The sequence below is a fragment of the Onychostruthus taczanowskii genome, unplaced genomic scaffold (genome assembly GCF_017590055.1).
Source record: "Onychostruthus taczanowskii isolate IOZ18803 unplaced genomic scaffold, ASM1759005v1 scaffold130, whole genome shotgun sequence".
NCBI classification, from domain to species: Eukaryota; Metazoa; Chordata; class Aves; order Passeriformes; family Passeridae; genus Onychostruthus; species Onychostruthus taczanowskii.
The window spans coordinates 420883-438718 of NW_024498463.1; the positions used below are offsets into that span (position 1 = coordinate 420883).

Below are 17836 nucleotides of genomic sequence, written 5' to 3' on the forward strand. Positions count from 1 at the left end.
CTGATAGGAGAGGAAAGGGAGGGAGAAGGAAGTGTATTTTTTATATTTTTTATGCATGTATTTGTGTGCTCCTTGCCCATTTTTACACACAACAGAGAGTTGCCAGAAGTGTTTTTTGTCAGGTTTTTTTTTTTCTTGGGGGGGTGGGGAAAGGGAACAACCCCCAAAAATTTGAATGTACTGTTACAGTACCTCAAAATTAGCCACAAATCACCTCTTGCCTTTTCCTATTACCCCTTAATTTTGCATAATTGCAGTTACTAAAACCAGAACATTCATGGTTTGCTGACTATAGCTGTGCTGTTGGTTGTTCTCCAGCACAGTAAAATTATTTTCCTGTGGACCTAGAACAAAACTTCTGCAATGTTGAGTAAGAAAAGTGCCTCACTTGCTATTTCCCTAGTCCATACTCAGACTTTTCCAGGGAAGTGCTGTTTGCTGGAAACAAAGCTACAAAATTTTCACTTGAGTAGTGCAGACAGCGATATATGAGAGCTGAAGCCAGCTTTAAACCGGAGCAATATAAAACTGAGCACAGTGCTCCTCCAGCCTCCCACAATTTCTCTCTATTTTATTCCCTTCTCCTATTAGACTATTTTTCTTTCTAATGGGGGAAATCTTCAGGTAGATCTTTGCCTTTTCAGCTAGAGCCATCCCTTTACTGCCAGAACCTGCATCTGACTTTTCAGGCAAAGTTAAAATTGCTCTGTAGTGACTCTAGTCTTACCAGGTTTTGAGTCTGCAAAATAACGCAGAAATAACTATGAACAGCAATGGGACTGCAAAAGCTTTTCCAGAGTTGGAAGATCAGTCTGATTAAAATTAGAAAAATGTTTGTTAGTGATGAAGAACCATTCTTAGTGAGGTTAACAAGTTGCATCACAAGAAAAGTCTTTTAAACAGTACCATGTACTAAAATTGCATGTAGATAGCTATGATGTGTTGAAAATAACTTTTTTTTTTCTATTTATCCTTGTGTATATTATTTCAGGCGCATGTGGCTTTGTAGAACTGCAATGCAAACCTACAAATTAGAAAGTCAAGCTGTCCTAAGGGACCATTTAACTATTCATTACAATCCAGTGCTGTCTGCTAAACAAAATATGCTGCTTTGCTAAGTTTCTGCTAAATGTATGTACAGAATTAAATGCATGCATGAAGTATTAATACAACATCAAAGTTGGAATTTTACATGTAAGAATTTCAGAAATTTCAAGACTGAACAGCCAAAGGGTTATTAACTTTCACTGGATATGTAGTGAAAAAAAAAATCAGTTCTTGTCTTCTTTATTGACCAATTTCTCTGTTGTGGAAGACCTTTGGGGTGCATGTTGTTACCAGGAATGAAAAGACATCTGTAGTGGGCAAGAGGAAAAAGGCACCTGGGCTCTGCCAGCCCTGGGGTGGCCACAGGACCAGGGCAGTGCCCATCTCCTGTGCTGGCCCTGCTGAGGGATCTCCAGTGCTGGGGGCAGTTTTGGGACCCTCACAAGAGAACCCTGGAAAGGATGGAGTGTGTCCAGGGAAGGGAACAGAGCTGGGAAGGGAAGGGGCTGGAGCCCCGGGAGGGGCTGAGGGAGCTGGAAAGGGGGTCAGCCTGGAGTAAAGGAGGCTCAGTGGGGCCCTTCTGGCTCTGCACAACTCCTGACAGGAGGGGACAGCCGGGGGTCGGGCTGTGCTCCCAGGAACAGGGACAGGAGCAGAGGGAACGGCCTCAGGCTGGGCCAGGGCAGGCTCAGGGTGCACACCAGCAGGAATTTCCCCACGGAAAGGCTGCTCAGGCCTTGGCAGGGGCTGCCCAGGGAGCTTTGGAGTGCCCATCCCTGCAGGTGTCCCAGGAAGGGCTGGAGGTGGCACTCAGGGCTGGGGACAAGGTGGGCATCGGGCACAGCTGGGACTCCATGGGCTGGGAGGGCTTTTCCAACCTCAGACATTCTGTGACTTTGTGATTCTCAGCCATGTCGTGAACCACAAATGAAGAGTTGGAGAATTGCCTCAGTAATATTCCATTGCATGACCACACAACACGGAGTAGTAAAATATGCCTATCAGCACACTAATAAAAACTTGGAAATGAGAATTACTGGACTTTTCTGACCCCTGTGGAGTAAAAGATACCACAGTTTAATATCACTGCATATATATTATGTTTTCTGTTGTGTTTTCTATTTTTTTTATTTAAAGAACTTATCTTAATGCAAACGCACAAAGAAATAAGGTTGCTATGGGAACTCTAACTCTTAATTCTGTGATGTGTGCGTGTAACACAACAAACGTAGCAGTGCACTAAGCCTGACTTTTGCATATAATTTTTGGTGAATTTTCAGAAAAAGAAGGATATTATAAACAATGTAGGAAATGGATGGAATACTGGAACATACAAAATATTATAACAGTCTGATAAACTGCACCTGTTACCTGCACTTGCCCTTCCAGATTTCACTGTGCCATTATCCTTTTTCCCTATTGCTTTCCCATTCTGTCAGTGTTTGAAAAATTGAACAGCCATAAAATATATCTATCTAAATATATCTGCCTTGTTCAGGATCCCAGCCCAAGCTGCACTTCCCTGTGATGATGAATTACTGGTACCTGCTCCAGCCCTGGGCAAATCACAGTGGGTGCTTTAGTGCCTGACACCTCTGCAAAAAGAAAGCTGAAAATCCTTCCCATCTGCTAATGGCTCCAGCTCTGCACTGGGGCAGACAGAGGCTACTTAGATATTTTTCCACTGTTTGTATTTTTTCCACTTTAGGATCCGTTATTCAGCTTTTAAATTGAAGATCTACCTCATAAAGTAAAAAAAGCAAAAGTTGAGCTAGGCCTATTTTTTTGTCCATCTCTTCTAATAATACATTTGTTTGAAATCCTGTCGAGGTGTCCACCTTGATAGATGCAGTTATCAAACAAAAAACAAAATACCCCTATTTATGTGCTATTTAAGCAACCTATTTTTTTTTCAGTAGATTTTTGATAATAATTATGATAAAGCTGACCTATCCAGAATATGATTAGGCTAGGAATTAATTGTCTCACATTTCTTCCTAAGCTGAGTTGTCCTACAAATATCTACTTGCTCAAACATTTTTTTGCATACATAATTTCAGATGTTTATGTTTTGGTGTTGATCCCTGTGGTTATCTAGTAAAGTTTTGTTCTTTCCTTGACTCTTGAAGAACATAAATAGGATTTTGACTATTGTCATACATATAACACATACATACTAATAGTCCTTGTGGTTAAACCAGAGCAAAATGTTAGTTATTGGCATTTTCTTAGGGAAATGTGGAAATTTTAAAATAAAAGCCTATGAATTTGGAGAGCATCAAACCCTGCTTCCATTTTTCATTCTATACTTTAAATTTTTTTGTGATTCCTACTTTGAATTTAATTGTACAAGAAATTATTGGTGCATTGCTTTAGACATTGCAAATAAATACATAAGACAATTGTTATTGGATTCAATGGACATGGAAAAGGTCAATAATTCTAATTAAATTTCTTATGAACCTCATCCAGCATGAGCTAACTAGCTCTGAAAGCCAGCTCTGAGGGTGGGAAATGGATCCATGGCTGGTTTTGTTTCTGTTTCTCTGGAAAACCTTTGGCATCAAAAGCAAATGTGCCAACTATTTTAAAATTCCCAACGAAACAAAACAATCACAAAGAAACCCAAAAATATCAAACAAAAAACCCCAAACCTCCTGGTTATTTTAAAATAGTGTTTATTCCCTTCATAGTCTTGTGCAACTTGGTATGATTTCAAGATGATCAGCTGCAGTACCTGAATAGTGTAAAAGGTAAAAATTGTAAATGGAGGTAAATCCACTTCAGACACTGCAGCTGATCATGTAAATCATATGAAATACTTCATACAAAGTTACTTGATTATTCAAAGTTATCTAAACTACCCAAAGCACTCTTCTCACCTAATTATCTTGCATTATTCTAGGAATCATTAATTTATAATGATGTTATTAAAAAACAAACAAGCATATCTTCCTAGTACAGGAATAAGTGAGGTTTTATTAGAATTAAGGGGAAAAAATACAGCCCTCAATATTTTCTCTTTTTTCTTTTTTTTTCATTTTTGATTTTTTCCTCATCTAAAATTTCACATCCAAATTAATTTAAAAAATAATAATTATTCTATGAAGTGAAATGTGAGGTAGGGGAAGGAGAAAGGATTAAAGGTATATTATGTATCCAAGTCCACTGAGAAGCCTGGTTGTGTAAATGAAAGCTTGCCATAGGCAATATGAGTGTTTCTGAAGCCCAATTTTGCTTTTTTTGTTTAATAATAATTTATTACTAGTCTAAATCAGGAGCAGTTTCTGCTGGCCTCTCTTACCTGCCTCTCCTTATTTGCTGGCTCTTTGGTCTGGAAACATTTTAAAAGGGGCAGATACAGTTCCTCTTCCCAAGGTTTTCAGCCTAAGGTCTATAAAAGCCTTGTAGAGTTATAAATTATCTTTTTAAATCTGGCATGGAGAGAAATGAAATGTGTCCAATAAAAACCATTTTTTTCAGCACTGTCTGTTTATCAGGAGTGTGAAAACTTAATGAGCCCATTTATGTTGCAGGTAATTCAGATTGTCAGCGCTGTTGACAAGGATGATCCTAAAAATGGGCATTATTTCCTGTACAGCCTTCTTCCTGAAATGGTCAACAACCCAAATTTCACCATCAAGAAAAATGAAGGTAAATAGAACAAATATAAAATGTGTATCTCAACAAGTTACTTTAAAATTGTTTTGTTGATTTCCAGTTACTTTACCAGTGTGTCCTTTGTGCAATTAAAATGTAAATAATCTGCTGAATGGTACCTTCATTATATCACTTAAGCTATTTCCAATAACTTTAAAGTAGATAAGAAGCAAGTAAAATGAATGTGGAATTTAGATCCACAAGATAGCTCACTGGCTTAAATAAAATGAAAGCTTGGATTCACTGCCTGCATTATTCCTATTAATTTGAAGTTCCAGAGATATGGTGCAAGATGAAACTCTGAAACTATGTTGATAAATAAATGTTGATTCCTACAATGACTGTTTATGGATGGGAACATAAAATTAAGTATTTACTAAATCTCCCAGAGAAAGCACCTTTTCAGCCTGTTTGTTGTGTGTATAAAGGTTCTGAAGTATTTTGGTGAGGAACTTTTGCTAGAAAGACAAATCCCTTAGGTCAGCAAAGCCCAGAAGGGCACTTTGAGTCCCTGTGTTTGGAGCACTTCTGGGAGGGCAAAATACCATTTTGCAGGGCTGTAGAAGGGACCATTCACGTGTGATGGAAAAGAAAGACCCATTAATATTGCTGGGCAATAAATTTATACTGATCCTATTCTTTGGCACACAAATCTGTTTGAAGGTCATTGGAGAGAAGGAGCTAGGACTGATCCCAAGAATGCTATAAGGAGTGCTCCATGTGTTTGTACTTGAATATTCAGCAAAGTTGTTCTATCTTGGCTCTTTTTAATAAAGCACACCCTGCCAGGAATTCTAGTCAAATTCAGTTTCTTATTTGAAATTGTAAGAAAGTAAAGCCCTGTTTAGTCCATTACTAATAGGAAGATGAATGTGTGTGCTGTATGTGCAGGGGTGTAAAAACAATACACGAAATGCCAGTTAAAGAGGAAATGCTGTTTGCATTTTTTTTTATTCTATCTGTTCCAACCTAGCAGCATGATGACACTGTTTTGCTAAATGACACTGCACCTAAATTCTTAAATCTGCTTAAATATATTTTCCTTTTCTTTAGATGTGTTTTTCTCTTCTAGCATTCACAAAGTGTGTCTACTTATATCTCTATTTTCTTGTAAATGAGTCTCTGTGTGTTTTCTGGAGAAGATAAAACAAATCTCTTCAAAATGCATTTCATAATCATCAGCAGTGTAACACAAATTGAATTAAGCATCCTAAATGTGAGGTGGTTTGCTTGGCACAGCATGACAAAGTAAAAAAGATCTTAGCATTTCTTTTCATGTTTAAATACTGAGCTCATGTTGCTAACTACCTTTGTCCTTCCAATCTGTTACCTATTTAAGACCCACTCCTGCTCCTACTCACAGACAATGGCAAAATGAGTCCTGAGCTGAGTGGGAGTGAGGAAACTTTCTATGTAACAAGGTTCAGAAAAGTAAGTCAAATTTTCTTAAATCATTGCCTCTCAGTTTTATGCAGTTTTAAATGTGTTTGAATCAGTTAAATGCGAAAATCCTCTTAAAACAACCACCTGAAATCTCTTGAAATTAAAAATCTGCTTGAAGAGACTTTTCTGATTTAATCCTCCAGTATTCAATAATAAAATTCCAACTATGCATGCCATCCTTGTCTATCAAGGTTGTTCAGTCAGCAGTGCAGTGCATGGCTGATGCTAGATGATGATCTGCCACAGGAAGCAAATATTCCTGTCAGAGCCAAAATCAGTGTATCATTTGGCTGAGGTGAGTTTTATGTCCTTTAAACATCATAGATCTTCAGTAACTCTTTATTTAGCTATGCCACTTAAACAATGAACTTGACCATGACTCTGTCTTGTATATATCTGCCAGATAAGCATGAGTGATTATTCATGTTGAAAGACACCAATATCCCTAAAAAAAACCTGAATTCACAAGTGAAATTTCTCCATTTTTTTTTGTATTCCTGAATGTCTGGGCAGTCCATAACCAAGCTGGTGTGGTGTAGAACTGTAAGGAAATGCCTGTAACAAACCCTCTTCTCCTTTCTGGAGATCAGATCAATGCTCAACACAGTAAAGCTTGGAACAGAAAAACTTTTCATCACACTGGTGGCCAAAATCCTTGACATCTTCCTGACTGTGTCTCAGCCTCAATTTCCTCCCAGATTAATTAATTCCTGCCAAATTAATTCTTCAAGGCAGCAGAAACTTTATGGCTGCCGAAGAAATGCTGTCTACTTGTGAATACCTCACAGGGACTGCATTTTCTGAGGAAGCCTCCTGTAGAAAGCCAATTTTTACTTGCTAAATTTAGCACATCTCTTTATCTAAATAATTTTTAATTCCCCATCTTTCTTCAAAATTCTCTTGAGGGTTGAGCTAAACAGAAGTACTTCTCCTCAAGAAATGATATTGCCCTTTTGGGTTCTCTGGTGCTTTAGGTAACTGTGTGGCATTTGGCCTCCACATAATGGTGACACTGAATGTGGTGACATTGGTGTGTCAACACCTGCCAGGAGAGGTCTGCAGCTTTTTCTCCTGCCAGGAGAAAAAGCTGCAGTGCCCTCTTTCTGTCCCTCCTGCCAAAGAATACATAAGATGCCTGTGATTTGGAATGTTGCCTTCCTGTGTAGAACATAAGCATAACCATTAATCAATTTAGCTTGTTGCACACAGGCTGATTCTGTTGTTCAAACCTTCCAGATCACCCTAAGGCAACTTCCCCTGATAGTCAGTAATTAACTGTGCTGCTGACATGCACTGCAAATATTATGATTGGCCACGTTGTTGAGAAATGTGTTTAACTAGGTGACACAACAGGTGTCTTCATCAGGAACCACACAAAAAAAAAAAAAAAAAAAACAAAAAAAAAAAAAAAAAAAAACCCAAACATTTCTCAGAAGATTTTATTACATATATAAAAGTTATGCTGTGCTCCCAGCAGAATCTGTGCCTTGAAATGGTGCACTGGTGTTCTTCATTTGCTTGGTTTGTTGAATTTCCATATTAATTTCCCCATATTAATTTATTAATTTTTATATTATTTTTCCATATTAATTTCCATATTATGAATTTCCATATTCCTTCTGTAGACAAGATACCCAAAACTGTAGAGGCTGTGGTGCCTTTCTGATGTAAATAATGTAAAAAATGTAAATTTAAATGCCATCATGCATCTCACTGAATATCTGTAGATCATCTCTTACTTTCCATATCTCCTGATGCTTTTCTTCTGTCCTTTTGTGAGCTCAGATGTCCATTACTGGTGGGGTTTGTAGGTTTAGTGCCTTGGGCTCCTGGGCAGTGAGTGATAATCCAAATCCAGGCAATCATGCCCTCTCAAGCTGTAATCAAGGCATGCTGAGCACTTGGATTGCCAGGTGCAAAAACCTTTATCCCCTCTCAAGAGAAATAATAGAGTTATATAAAAGAAAATATACAAGAAGTTAATGCTACATGAAAATCATGTCATGTTTTCTGTGTTGGACCTGTGACTAAACCTGTGACTCTGTGACATAACAAGTCCCTGACTGCACAAACTCCTGACTGAATCTCTGGGCACGTTTCACGTGCTTTTGTGCTGGGTTTTCTGCATAGGAGCAGAAACAGGGAAAAAAATGAAAATCCATGTTTTGGGTGGTGTGTCTGAGAAACTTCTAACCAGAAAAACCTCAAATTTCTGATGAAAATATCTCATGTTTAGACAAGTGTTGATACACTCTAGCAATGTGTTGTAGACTGCCTGGAATTAACCCTTCCAAAAAAACTGTAGGCTCACAATAAATGACAAAAAACTGACAGGAATCTAGACAACTGATGAGGATTTTGTACTGTCATGGCATCAGAAAACTGCAATGAGACCTCTGGAAATAGAATTAGAATTTGTTGACAGCCTTTTTTTTCAGGTGAATGGTCTTCACAGAGCGTTACCTAAAATCTTCTGCTGCATCCCAAACAACCCTCTCACAGCAGTACCTGTTTTCAGCATTGACTCCTTCAGGTTCCCTTCGATTGCTCAAGTGAGAACAGAATTCTGTGATAGGAGCATTTTCACACATGCAAACATTTTGATATGCTGCCAGTGCAATTTTTACTGTCAAAAACTACCAAACACATCTTTGCCATAAAGAGACCTAAAGTTTTTCCCATGAGAAGTTGGCATTGCTATTCCATTTTTCTGATGCCAGAATCTGTTTGCTAATGGAATAAACCCCAAACTGAACATTCCACAGTGCCTTTGGATGCAGTAATTCTTCTGACAGGAAAACTGGCGCATCTTTCCTGGATAAATGGGATATTCCATACTTTTTGTAGGGCTTATGTAGCACAGCAGTCCTGGGGTTGACTGGCCCATGGGTAGGGTTTACCTTTGGGTTAAGAACCTTACTGGCATGAGCTCATATTCCTGCAGAAGTCCAACAGCCTGATTTGGCATGTAATAGGCTGGTTATCAGTGACCAGCCTCCTCTCTCCTCAAATATTCAGCGTCCATCTGGCAAGCTGAGCTCTGAGTTTGGTCCTGACTCCAGTGAGTGCTTAGTAAAATTTTGGTTTTGGTTTTTGTTTTGGTTTGTTTTTTTTTTTAGTTGAAGAATTATATATCTGCCTGAGTGATGAACTGTTCTGTTGGTTCTCTCTAACAAACTAATTTTTTTTTCTCAGTTACACTTAGTCTTTTACATCTATGATACATATAACAGCTTCAAGAGTGATCATGTTTAAATGTGAATTTCTTTTGTTCTTTCCTTCAAGTTAAATCTTGCTTATGTCCTCCTTGCGCTGCCTTGAAAGTGCAGGCACTCTGTCGGGTGTTTTAAAGGAAATGACCTGATATTATCACTTCAATCACTGCCTTGCATGCCTTTGTATATTATGGATTATTTTATATTTCATCACCTCTTTACCATTAGAAACCAAATATTTCTAAACTTTCACAATAGCTGAGGAAAACAATTACATGCAAGCACTTTTAGATATCCCAAATAATAAGACAAATTATTATCACTTTTTTTTTTTGCTAAAGTACTTCTCTGTCACTGTGATTTTAATACAATAAAACCTGGATTTTTCTCCAGCTTTTTTCATCAAAGTATTTTTAGCAGCATCTGTCAAATACATACCTGCAGGGTGAGTCTTTTGTTCCCACCAGAGTAACTCTCATGAGTTAAAATAAGTCTTTCCCTGAAACAGTTTCTTTTTGGCATTTCTGGATAAGTCTCTCTGCCATTGTCTCAGCTGCCAGCTGAAGCTCCTTCTGTGTTTTTGATTGACTTTTCTCTCCAAATGCATCCCTCAGAGAGCTCTCAGGTGACTCCTCTGTTTCATTGCCCTCCTTTCACTGCCCAATTTCAAAGTTAACCCCCTGACCCCAGGTACAAATTGCCAGAGCAAGGACATCATTAAACCCATCATTTCTGGGTGGATGCGCAGTGAACATCCAGAATCACAGCACCCAAACAGTACCTTGGATGTGAGCAGCACATCCTCACACATTGCTGCAGTTTCAGGCAATTTTGGGAAGCTTTGTGGCCCAGCTGCCACGTGCCAGAGGGTGTTCCACAATGGCACTGCTCGAGGGAAAGCACATGCTTATGTATTTCTAATGGGTTTAATTATCATCCTCATTTCTTTTATATATCAGTAATTAGACTTTCAAACTCCACAACATTCCAAATCACATCCTTGTTAGTGGTTTTCTTCAAATTAAGTGATGTGCTCAGTCTTGCATCTTATAAGTTATTATTTTTCTACCATCTGTCAATATTAGTGATATGGAATAACATCCAGAAGATATAAAGGAATATGAGGCATAATCTAAGGAAAAGATTGATCATAATTTCTTTTAATAGATGTGGTTTTGTCACCAGAAATCACAAGGAATACTTGCATAACAAGGTGCAAGCAGTGTGAAAGGATCAGAGTTAAAAATAAAGCATTGCAATGTATTAAAAAATAACAAAGTATCCTATTATCTGGCACTTGTGTGTCAGGATCTGCCATCCACAGGCACACATCATGTTTCTCCAGGAGTGTTCATAGTGTGAAAAATGTACTATAAATATCATACTATCAGTATTTTTCTCAGCATGGCATTTAAACTGGAGTTGTTAAATAGCAAAGTTCAACATTTTTATAACCTGTGCATGCCAGAAGAACCTCAGTTTATTGATTTTTTAATGAATAATAGAGTTAATAATGAAATTGCTAATACAAAATTATTGAAATATTTTCTTTGTGGTGTGGTTGAAAAATTTTGTTCAATAAGTTCCTTTTTTGTTTCTATTAGATATTTTAAGTTAAATAAATTAAAACAAAGCATAAACACGTTATTTTGCTGAGTGGGAAGATCTAAATATTACCAAAACAAATCATGTGGTAGCTAAAGTAACTAAGTTCTATGAAACATTGTAATTCCATGAATTAAGAATAATTTGGCATTATTTTTTTTTCCTAAAAATACTTAATTATATTTTGGATGCATACTTGCCTTTCTCAGCTAAAAACAAAATGTGATTTACAGGCCTGAAGTAACACAGTCTACTGATGGCCTGCAAGTTATCCTAAATTGCTGAGCCCCCTTTTAAGAATTATGTCTCCGTGTGCCTTGCTCTGCTGCTGGAAATTGTGTCAGGACCACAGTGGGGCTGGGAGGGGACCTCGGGACACTGTGCTGCCACACCCCCCCACTGTGGCAGCAGGCAGGGACACAGTGGAAAGGACAGGACTGATTCAAGCTTGCGCTCCATTAATATGCAAAAAGTGATGTTCAGCCAGTGCAAACAGCTCTGCTGGAGTGAGTGGTTGTGCACTGGTTGGCAAGTGGCAAGTCCCTGAAATAATTCATGCAGTTCCTTATTTATTATACTCAGGTTCCATTACCCTTGGTCCTAAGACAATTCACCTGCCTGAAACTGCTTTGGATCAGAAAACATGCTAGATCATCTTTTGTGAGAAAAGTAATCAATTTTCTTATTTGCATATCTGACAATTCTAAGATGTAATGTCATCCTATGAAGTAGGACTGTGCCTAAGAACTGAAAGAGAGGAGCCTGTTTTCACAAGTGATGAGCTACGTGAGGAGGAAATCAGTGTTATACATCTTTAGATTATTCTCAAATTCTAGAAGACTTGGTAGAATTGCAAGGTAATGATAATATTCCCAAGGGACCCCAATGCATTCCAGTAGTGCTCAGAGGTTCTGTCTTGCCAGGCAGTGGATGAATTTCCATTTTCACTGTATGATTTTACATTGCAGTTGAAGTGATATATCTGACTCCTGTGTACTATTCCTAGCAAGGCTACACTTTTCCCTGGTACTGCAGTGTTAGTCCCACCTAGCTGGTGACAATATTCTCAGTGTCATTCTGTGTACTATTCCTAGCAAGGCTACACTTTTCCCTGGCACTGCAGTGTTAGTCCCACCTAGCTGGGAATGCTGGTGACAATATTCTCAGTGTCATTCTGCTGATAACTTTCTGCTTCCTTTCCCCCTTCTTTCTTCACTATCAGCTGTGTTCTGTTGTTCCCTCAAGTTCTGTTTTTCCTTGATGTTGACTATCAGTTGAGTGAGATTTGAAACAACTTCCCTGGCAGGGATGGCTGTGGTGTTGTTTTCTGAAGTGATTGCATTAATGTAGATGGGAAGCCAGCATTTTTCCACTCCAATCCTTTGTCCTTCACTGACACCTGCTTCTGCTGTCTTTCCCAGCTTTTTTCTTGCATGCAGATCACTGCTCTTTCCAGACTCCTTTCTGGTTAGAACCACAAACCAGGTGAAGAGTCAGTGCAGTTCTTCCTTTTCAAACACTTTTCATCCCTGTCTGGGTGATTTAAGCTTCTTACAATGGTTATGTGCTTTTCACCACTCCAATAGGCTAAAGAGGTGACTCCTTCTTGGTGCACACAGCTGAAACAGAGAACTAGGATCAACTCTTCAGAGGTTAACTCAGCTGCCAGCTCCTCCACCCTGCGAGCCTTCTGTCTGTTCTGTCCACCTGAATCCTTATTCACTCCTCTCCTGTATTCAGGATGCAGGACTCCAGACAGATTCCCTCTCTCCTTCGCCCTAAGGCCAGAGGTGATCCATCAAGTCTTCACTGGACTGGACAGGCCAAGCTGATGGATGAACCAGCAAGGAGGGGGCCATCTGGTAAGCTGATTGTCCTCTTGCAGGCATCTCCAGCTCCTCTTCAGCCCTGCCGTGCTCCCCAGCACGTCTGCACTTTTTACAGTTTTGCACTGGCAAAATGTTTCCTGGGAGCTTCTGTTCCAAATGCTGTTTAACCTTTCCCTCCTGGTTCAGTTTAGCTCTGTGGTGACAACTTCTTTCCAAGCCTCCCAAATGCAAACTTTCAGACAGCTACAGAGGAGTTGTTTTTGCACATTGGAAAATCAGACTGATTCCCACATCATCCCATCCTTTCAGAGACTGCCTGTTTTGGTCATTTGAATCAAGCACAATTACAGAGTTATTGCAGAGCATTAGTGCAAACATGACCCAGCCCCAAACAGCTTCCAATGGGAGTGAAGAGACCCAGCTAATCCCAAATACATGCAGCCTGCCATTATGCATACATGACTAAAGAGACTTTTACTTCACTCGTTCTTAATTTATTATTTGTGCTGCTAGCAACAGAATGTTGCCAAGACGTCAATTATGTTTCATTTTATAAATCAAACTAATTGAGAACCAGATGCAATCTGAGTGAAAAAGATCTGAGGTCAGTGTTGTGCACCATATGCACGACAGTGCTTACTCATGATGAGGGAATGGATTGGACAGCTGTGAATTTTCCTGCTGTAGGAGTCTCATCAAGCTCAGTAGTGTAACATCCTTAGATCTCTTTTCCAGTTTATTGCATTAATTTCATAATAAATCTGAAGAAGAGTGAGTAAGGGATAAAAGGTTGTGAAAACAAAACAGGAGAGCAAAAGAATTTGGTCAGTAAGTTAGCTTGAAAATCTGTCTGGTTTAGTAATAACATGGAACATGGATGAAAGAAATAGCAGAGAAGAACAAATTGAATCTTCAGTGTGACTTAATTTCAGACATATAATGGGAAAATAGACATTAAATCAAGGTCTCAAGACTGAATTGCTTAGCAGGCAGAAGGGTGGTGTTCTTACTAAGTGCACTAACAGCAGTAAGATCTGCAGTACCAGCTCCTTGGAATTTATCCATGGGCAGGGCCTGAGCAGGAGCTGCCCCTGCCCAGGAGGCAGAACTGCTGCCCTGGGCAGTGCCAGCCCTGAGCAGATGGGGCAGAGGGGCTGTGCAGTCTCCTCCCTGGGGACATTGCAGAGCCACAGGGACACACTGCTGTGCCTGTGCTCTGGGATGGCCCTGCTGGAGCAGGGAGGTGGCACCAGAGCAGCCCCCGTGGGCCCTGCCAGCCTCTCCCATCCTGGGATTCTATGAAACATTGCTCCATCAGCCTTTAAGCAAAGGTTCCCTGAGTGCACTAACTCCTTAAAAACTCACAGTACCCATGATTATGATATTCTAGGACTTTGGAAGTATTTCATAGTAATATTTATAGCTAAGTGAATATATAATATTTGGAGATAAATTTCCAGGTTTTTAATCGGCTACCTTCTGAAAGAGTTCAGAGATTTCTAAGTACCACTTCTGGCTTGATGGGTACATCTGATTCCTCCAGGTTTTCTGCAAAAAGCAGTTTCTGTGGTGGAAATGTTCGTGGACATTTGCACTGACTATGTTTGATTTCCTGGAAATGGGTTTAATTCTGAGTAGGAGGAATGATGTTTGAGGCCAAAGGTTCTGGTAGAACCTCTGTCCCATCACCACCTCAATATATTGCCCAGCAGGGTCATATTACATCTAAGAAGTTCTTCTGTGTTCACCCCCTGGTTAGCTTTTGTTTTGGTTTGAATATTTGGATTTTATCCCTAGGTACCTGATTGGTCCTTCCTTCCTTCCTCCCTTCCTCCCTTCCTCCCTTCCTCCCTTCCTCCCTTCTTGCAACTGCCAGTATGTGTGTAGGCCATTTCCTTCCTTCCTTCCTTCCATCCTTCCTTCTTCTCCCTTTCTTTCTTTTCCTTTCTTTCTTTTTTTTCCCCTTCTCTCCCTCCCTCTTTGTAAATTTATTGGTTGCTCTCATTATGGAATATCTCTTTGTTTTATCGTATCCTAAATGCAGACTGTTGAGGAGGAATTAATTTAGTAGTTGCTCTAATTGCATTTTTGTCAATTAATGAGAAACTAGATAGGAGTCTCATTTTAGACTTTCAGTTGCAGTAAAGATTAAAAGACCACCAACACTGCTCTACTAGAGGAAGAATAAAAAGGCTAAAAGTGAAAAAAAAATTAAGCAGGAATCATCACCTATTAACAGTTAATTTTTCCTTTGATTAAGAAAAATCAAATTTTGTCATTATATTTGCACATGGATGCTCCATTAAAAATAGAAGGTATTGATTGTTCACACTTAGCCTTAAGGCTTATCTGATTAATTATTACACAACTGACATTATAATGTGAGTTTAAAAGGCTCAGATCCTGGTCTAATTTGTATCTTGTTTTGAACAAATCCAACAAGTGTTTTACACAAGGAAGGAGTTACAGGTGGAATCACAGTCATTGTTCCTGCAGGGTGACCCCAGCATTGATTATTATGTGAATTCTGAGTCTCTGCATTCTCCTGAACCTGTCTGGGGTGCTCAAATAAGTTTATATTTTATATTTTATGTACCCTTTTTATATTTTACATACCCTCCTCCTTACTCATCTTGAGGAGGTGACTGTTTAAGAACTAGTTGTATTTCTCTGTCACAGCAAGTACACAGTGAAGGAAACGGGCAATTTTTTAATGATTTTTTTACTACAGCTTCTGACATCAACCTTTAGAGAATAAGGGAGACAAAACTTTTTTGGGGGTGTGGTTTTGTATCACTTAGGTTATTTTCCCATCAACTCCTGATTTTGTAATTTTTCTGGGTGATCTTGTTGTAAAATATGTCACTTTGTTGGTCTTCATTTAATTCTGTCTAATTAGGACATACTTTATTTGGCAAGCAGCCAGTAATTAGCAACATATTTATGTAATTATTAGCATGTAATATTTATATAATAAATCTGCCTAGAAGGCAATGCATTCAGAGGGCAGAGAAGAGGTAGAATACATGATTTGACTGAACACAGGGATCTTACACACTGAGCCAAACGCAGCAAAGAAATGAAATGCATCAGTTGACCTGTCTAGTCTGGGGAGAGAGTTTGCATATCCTAAAATGATAGGATGTGCACACTTGGTAATCAGCACTGATTAGAGAGGGAGTGAAGATGGGCCCCTGTTTGAAGTGAGATAATAAGGCAGCTTGTTAGGGAGAGATAAATAGAACTTGAAGAAAAGGACCAGATGTCTGCTTGATGGCACTGAAGAGGAAGAGCTTGTGGGGTCCTCCAAAGGTAACTGATGGATGCTGCAGGAATCAGGGAAGCAGTGGGAGCTCTCTGCCCGTGTTCAGAGAGCAAAGACTGAGCCCCCAGCCTGGCCTGACTAACCCTGGGCTCAGACTAGCACACTCCACTCTGGCTGTAGGCTAAGGACTGTGTTCATGCCTAAACAGTAACTCTGCAGGATTGGGATTTTTTGTAATCTGACTCTTAAGAGCTAAATCAAGAATTAAGTCCTCTTGGTGGAGTTTTGAGTAGAGTTTGGTGTTAAAGTCATAAACCTTAAAAGGAGCACCAACAGTAATGTCTGAATGCTGATGAAAGTTCTCTGTTCTGTTCTAAGAATATTGGGCTGTCTTGAACATGAACACTGAATTTTTTCTTCTCTTTAATGACATAACAATTTCACATCACTTTTCGTAAACACAGGTAAAACTTTCTGGCTTTGTGCTGTGTTATGAAACTCTCATTCAGTCTAACCTAAAACTGAAGCTAAAATAGAGCTTGTTGGAAATAAAATAAAACTAATTCGTGTAGGCTTTTCCAACTTGTTGCTCCCTAACCTTGCTTAGCTGGGTCCTGTCACTTTCTATAACCTTTTCATCCATTACGTGTGACCCTCCTGTAAACTATGCAGTGTTCCCCCAGCAAAGATTAAGACCTTGTGATCTCAGAGCACTCCACAGGAGTGATGGGTTTTTGATTGAGGAATTGTTCTGGAGTTTGGAACACTTCTGTTTAGCTTGGCTACGTTTCCTGTATGAATTTGGATAAAACTTTTAATCACTGTGTTGCTGTTGTGCTGTGCAAACACTGCAGAGCTGTGAGCAGTAGGACTGGTAAAGGCTGAGAGTTTCAGGAGTGCTCTAAGGGAGGGACATTTTGGATTCTTCTGGAATTCCCAGAGAGGAAACATGAGGAATATGTGCTTGTCAGGGGAGGAGATGGTGGAGCCCAGTCTGATGGCAGCTGGTATCTTTGATATGAACTGCAATACTGAGTACAGAGGGAGGTAGTTTAGACTCAGTTCTACCTCTGACATCTCCTTCTGTATCATCTTTGTCTAATCCACATTGTTATGGCTTCTTTGTACTAATATTTTCTATTTCTAAATGAGAAAAAAATTATAACAAATCAACTTTTTCTTGTTTTGTGCCTTTTTTGTGCTAACAGACAAGATCAAAAGATGTAGTTGCTAAAAATTTTATAGAGTTCTAATACAGTCTGTCTAGCAGAACCGCTTGCTTCAAAAATTCATTTGTAGAATGTAGCTTTTGCTAAGTGAAAATTATTTTTCTTACATATTTTCCTTTTTTTTTTTTTTTTTTTTTCCTTCCAGTAAGGAAACATAACTTTCTCAAAGTGTCTGTTGGGTTTTTTCTGCTCACCTTTTTGACTTTATATGCTTTTTCTTCATGATCACAGAGGTCTTTTTGGCATATTGAGATGTATTTTCCTCTGGCAGTAGAATCCCCATCTCTTCTAATATTTTTATGTGATCATGCTTTGTATTTTTATTGCAGTTTCACCTAAACACTTCACTTGTACTTTATCAGACTCTTGATCACAAATTAGAAGACAACAAGGAACCATTTGCAAGGTGCTCTCTTGGCTTACAGATTCTTTATATATTTATACCTCATAACTTCTCTTCACGGGATGAAGAGAAACACTGAATAAGATGTCTTTTGTTTTGTCACAGCTATATATTGATTGTAAATACAAATGTTTTACTAT

The 17836-nt window shown here is 39.0% G+C and overlaps 1 protein-coding gene across 2 annotated transcripts in view; it reads left to right on the plus strand.

Annotated features, from left to right (window-relative positions):
• Positions 1–17836, plus strand: part of CDH8 (cadherin 8) — a 153850-nt gene that overhangs the window by 122964 nt on the left and 13050 nt on the right. For both annotated transcript variants that reach the window (XM_041396796.1, XM_041396797.1), the window contains one exon: positions 4584–4701. In XM_041396796.1, coding sequence (XP_041252730.1) covers positions 4584–4701 — 118 coding nt within the window. The remainder of the gene's footprint in view (positions 1–4583; positions 4702–17836) is intronic.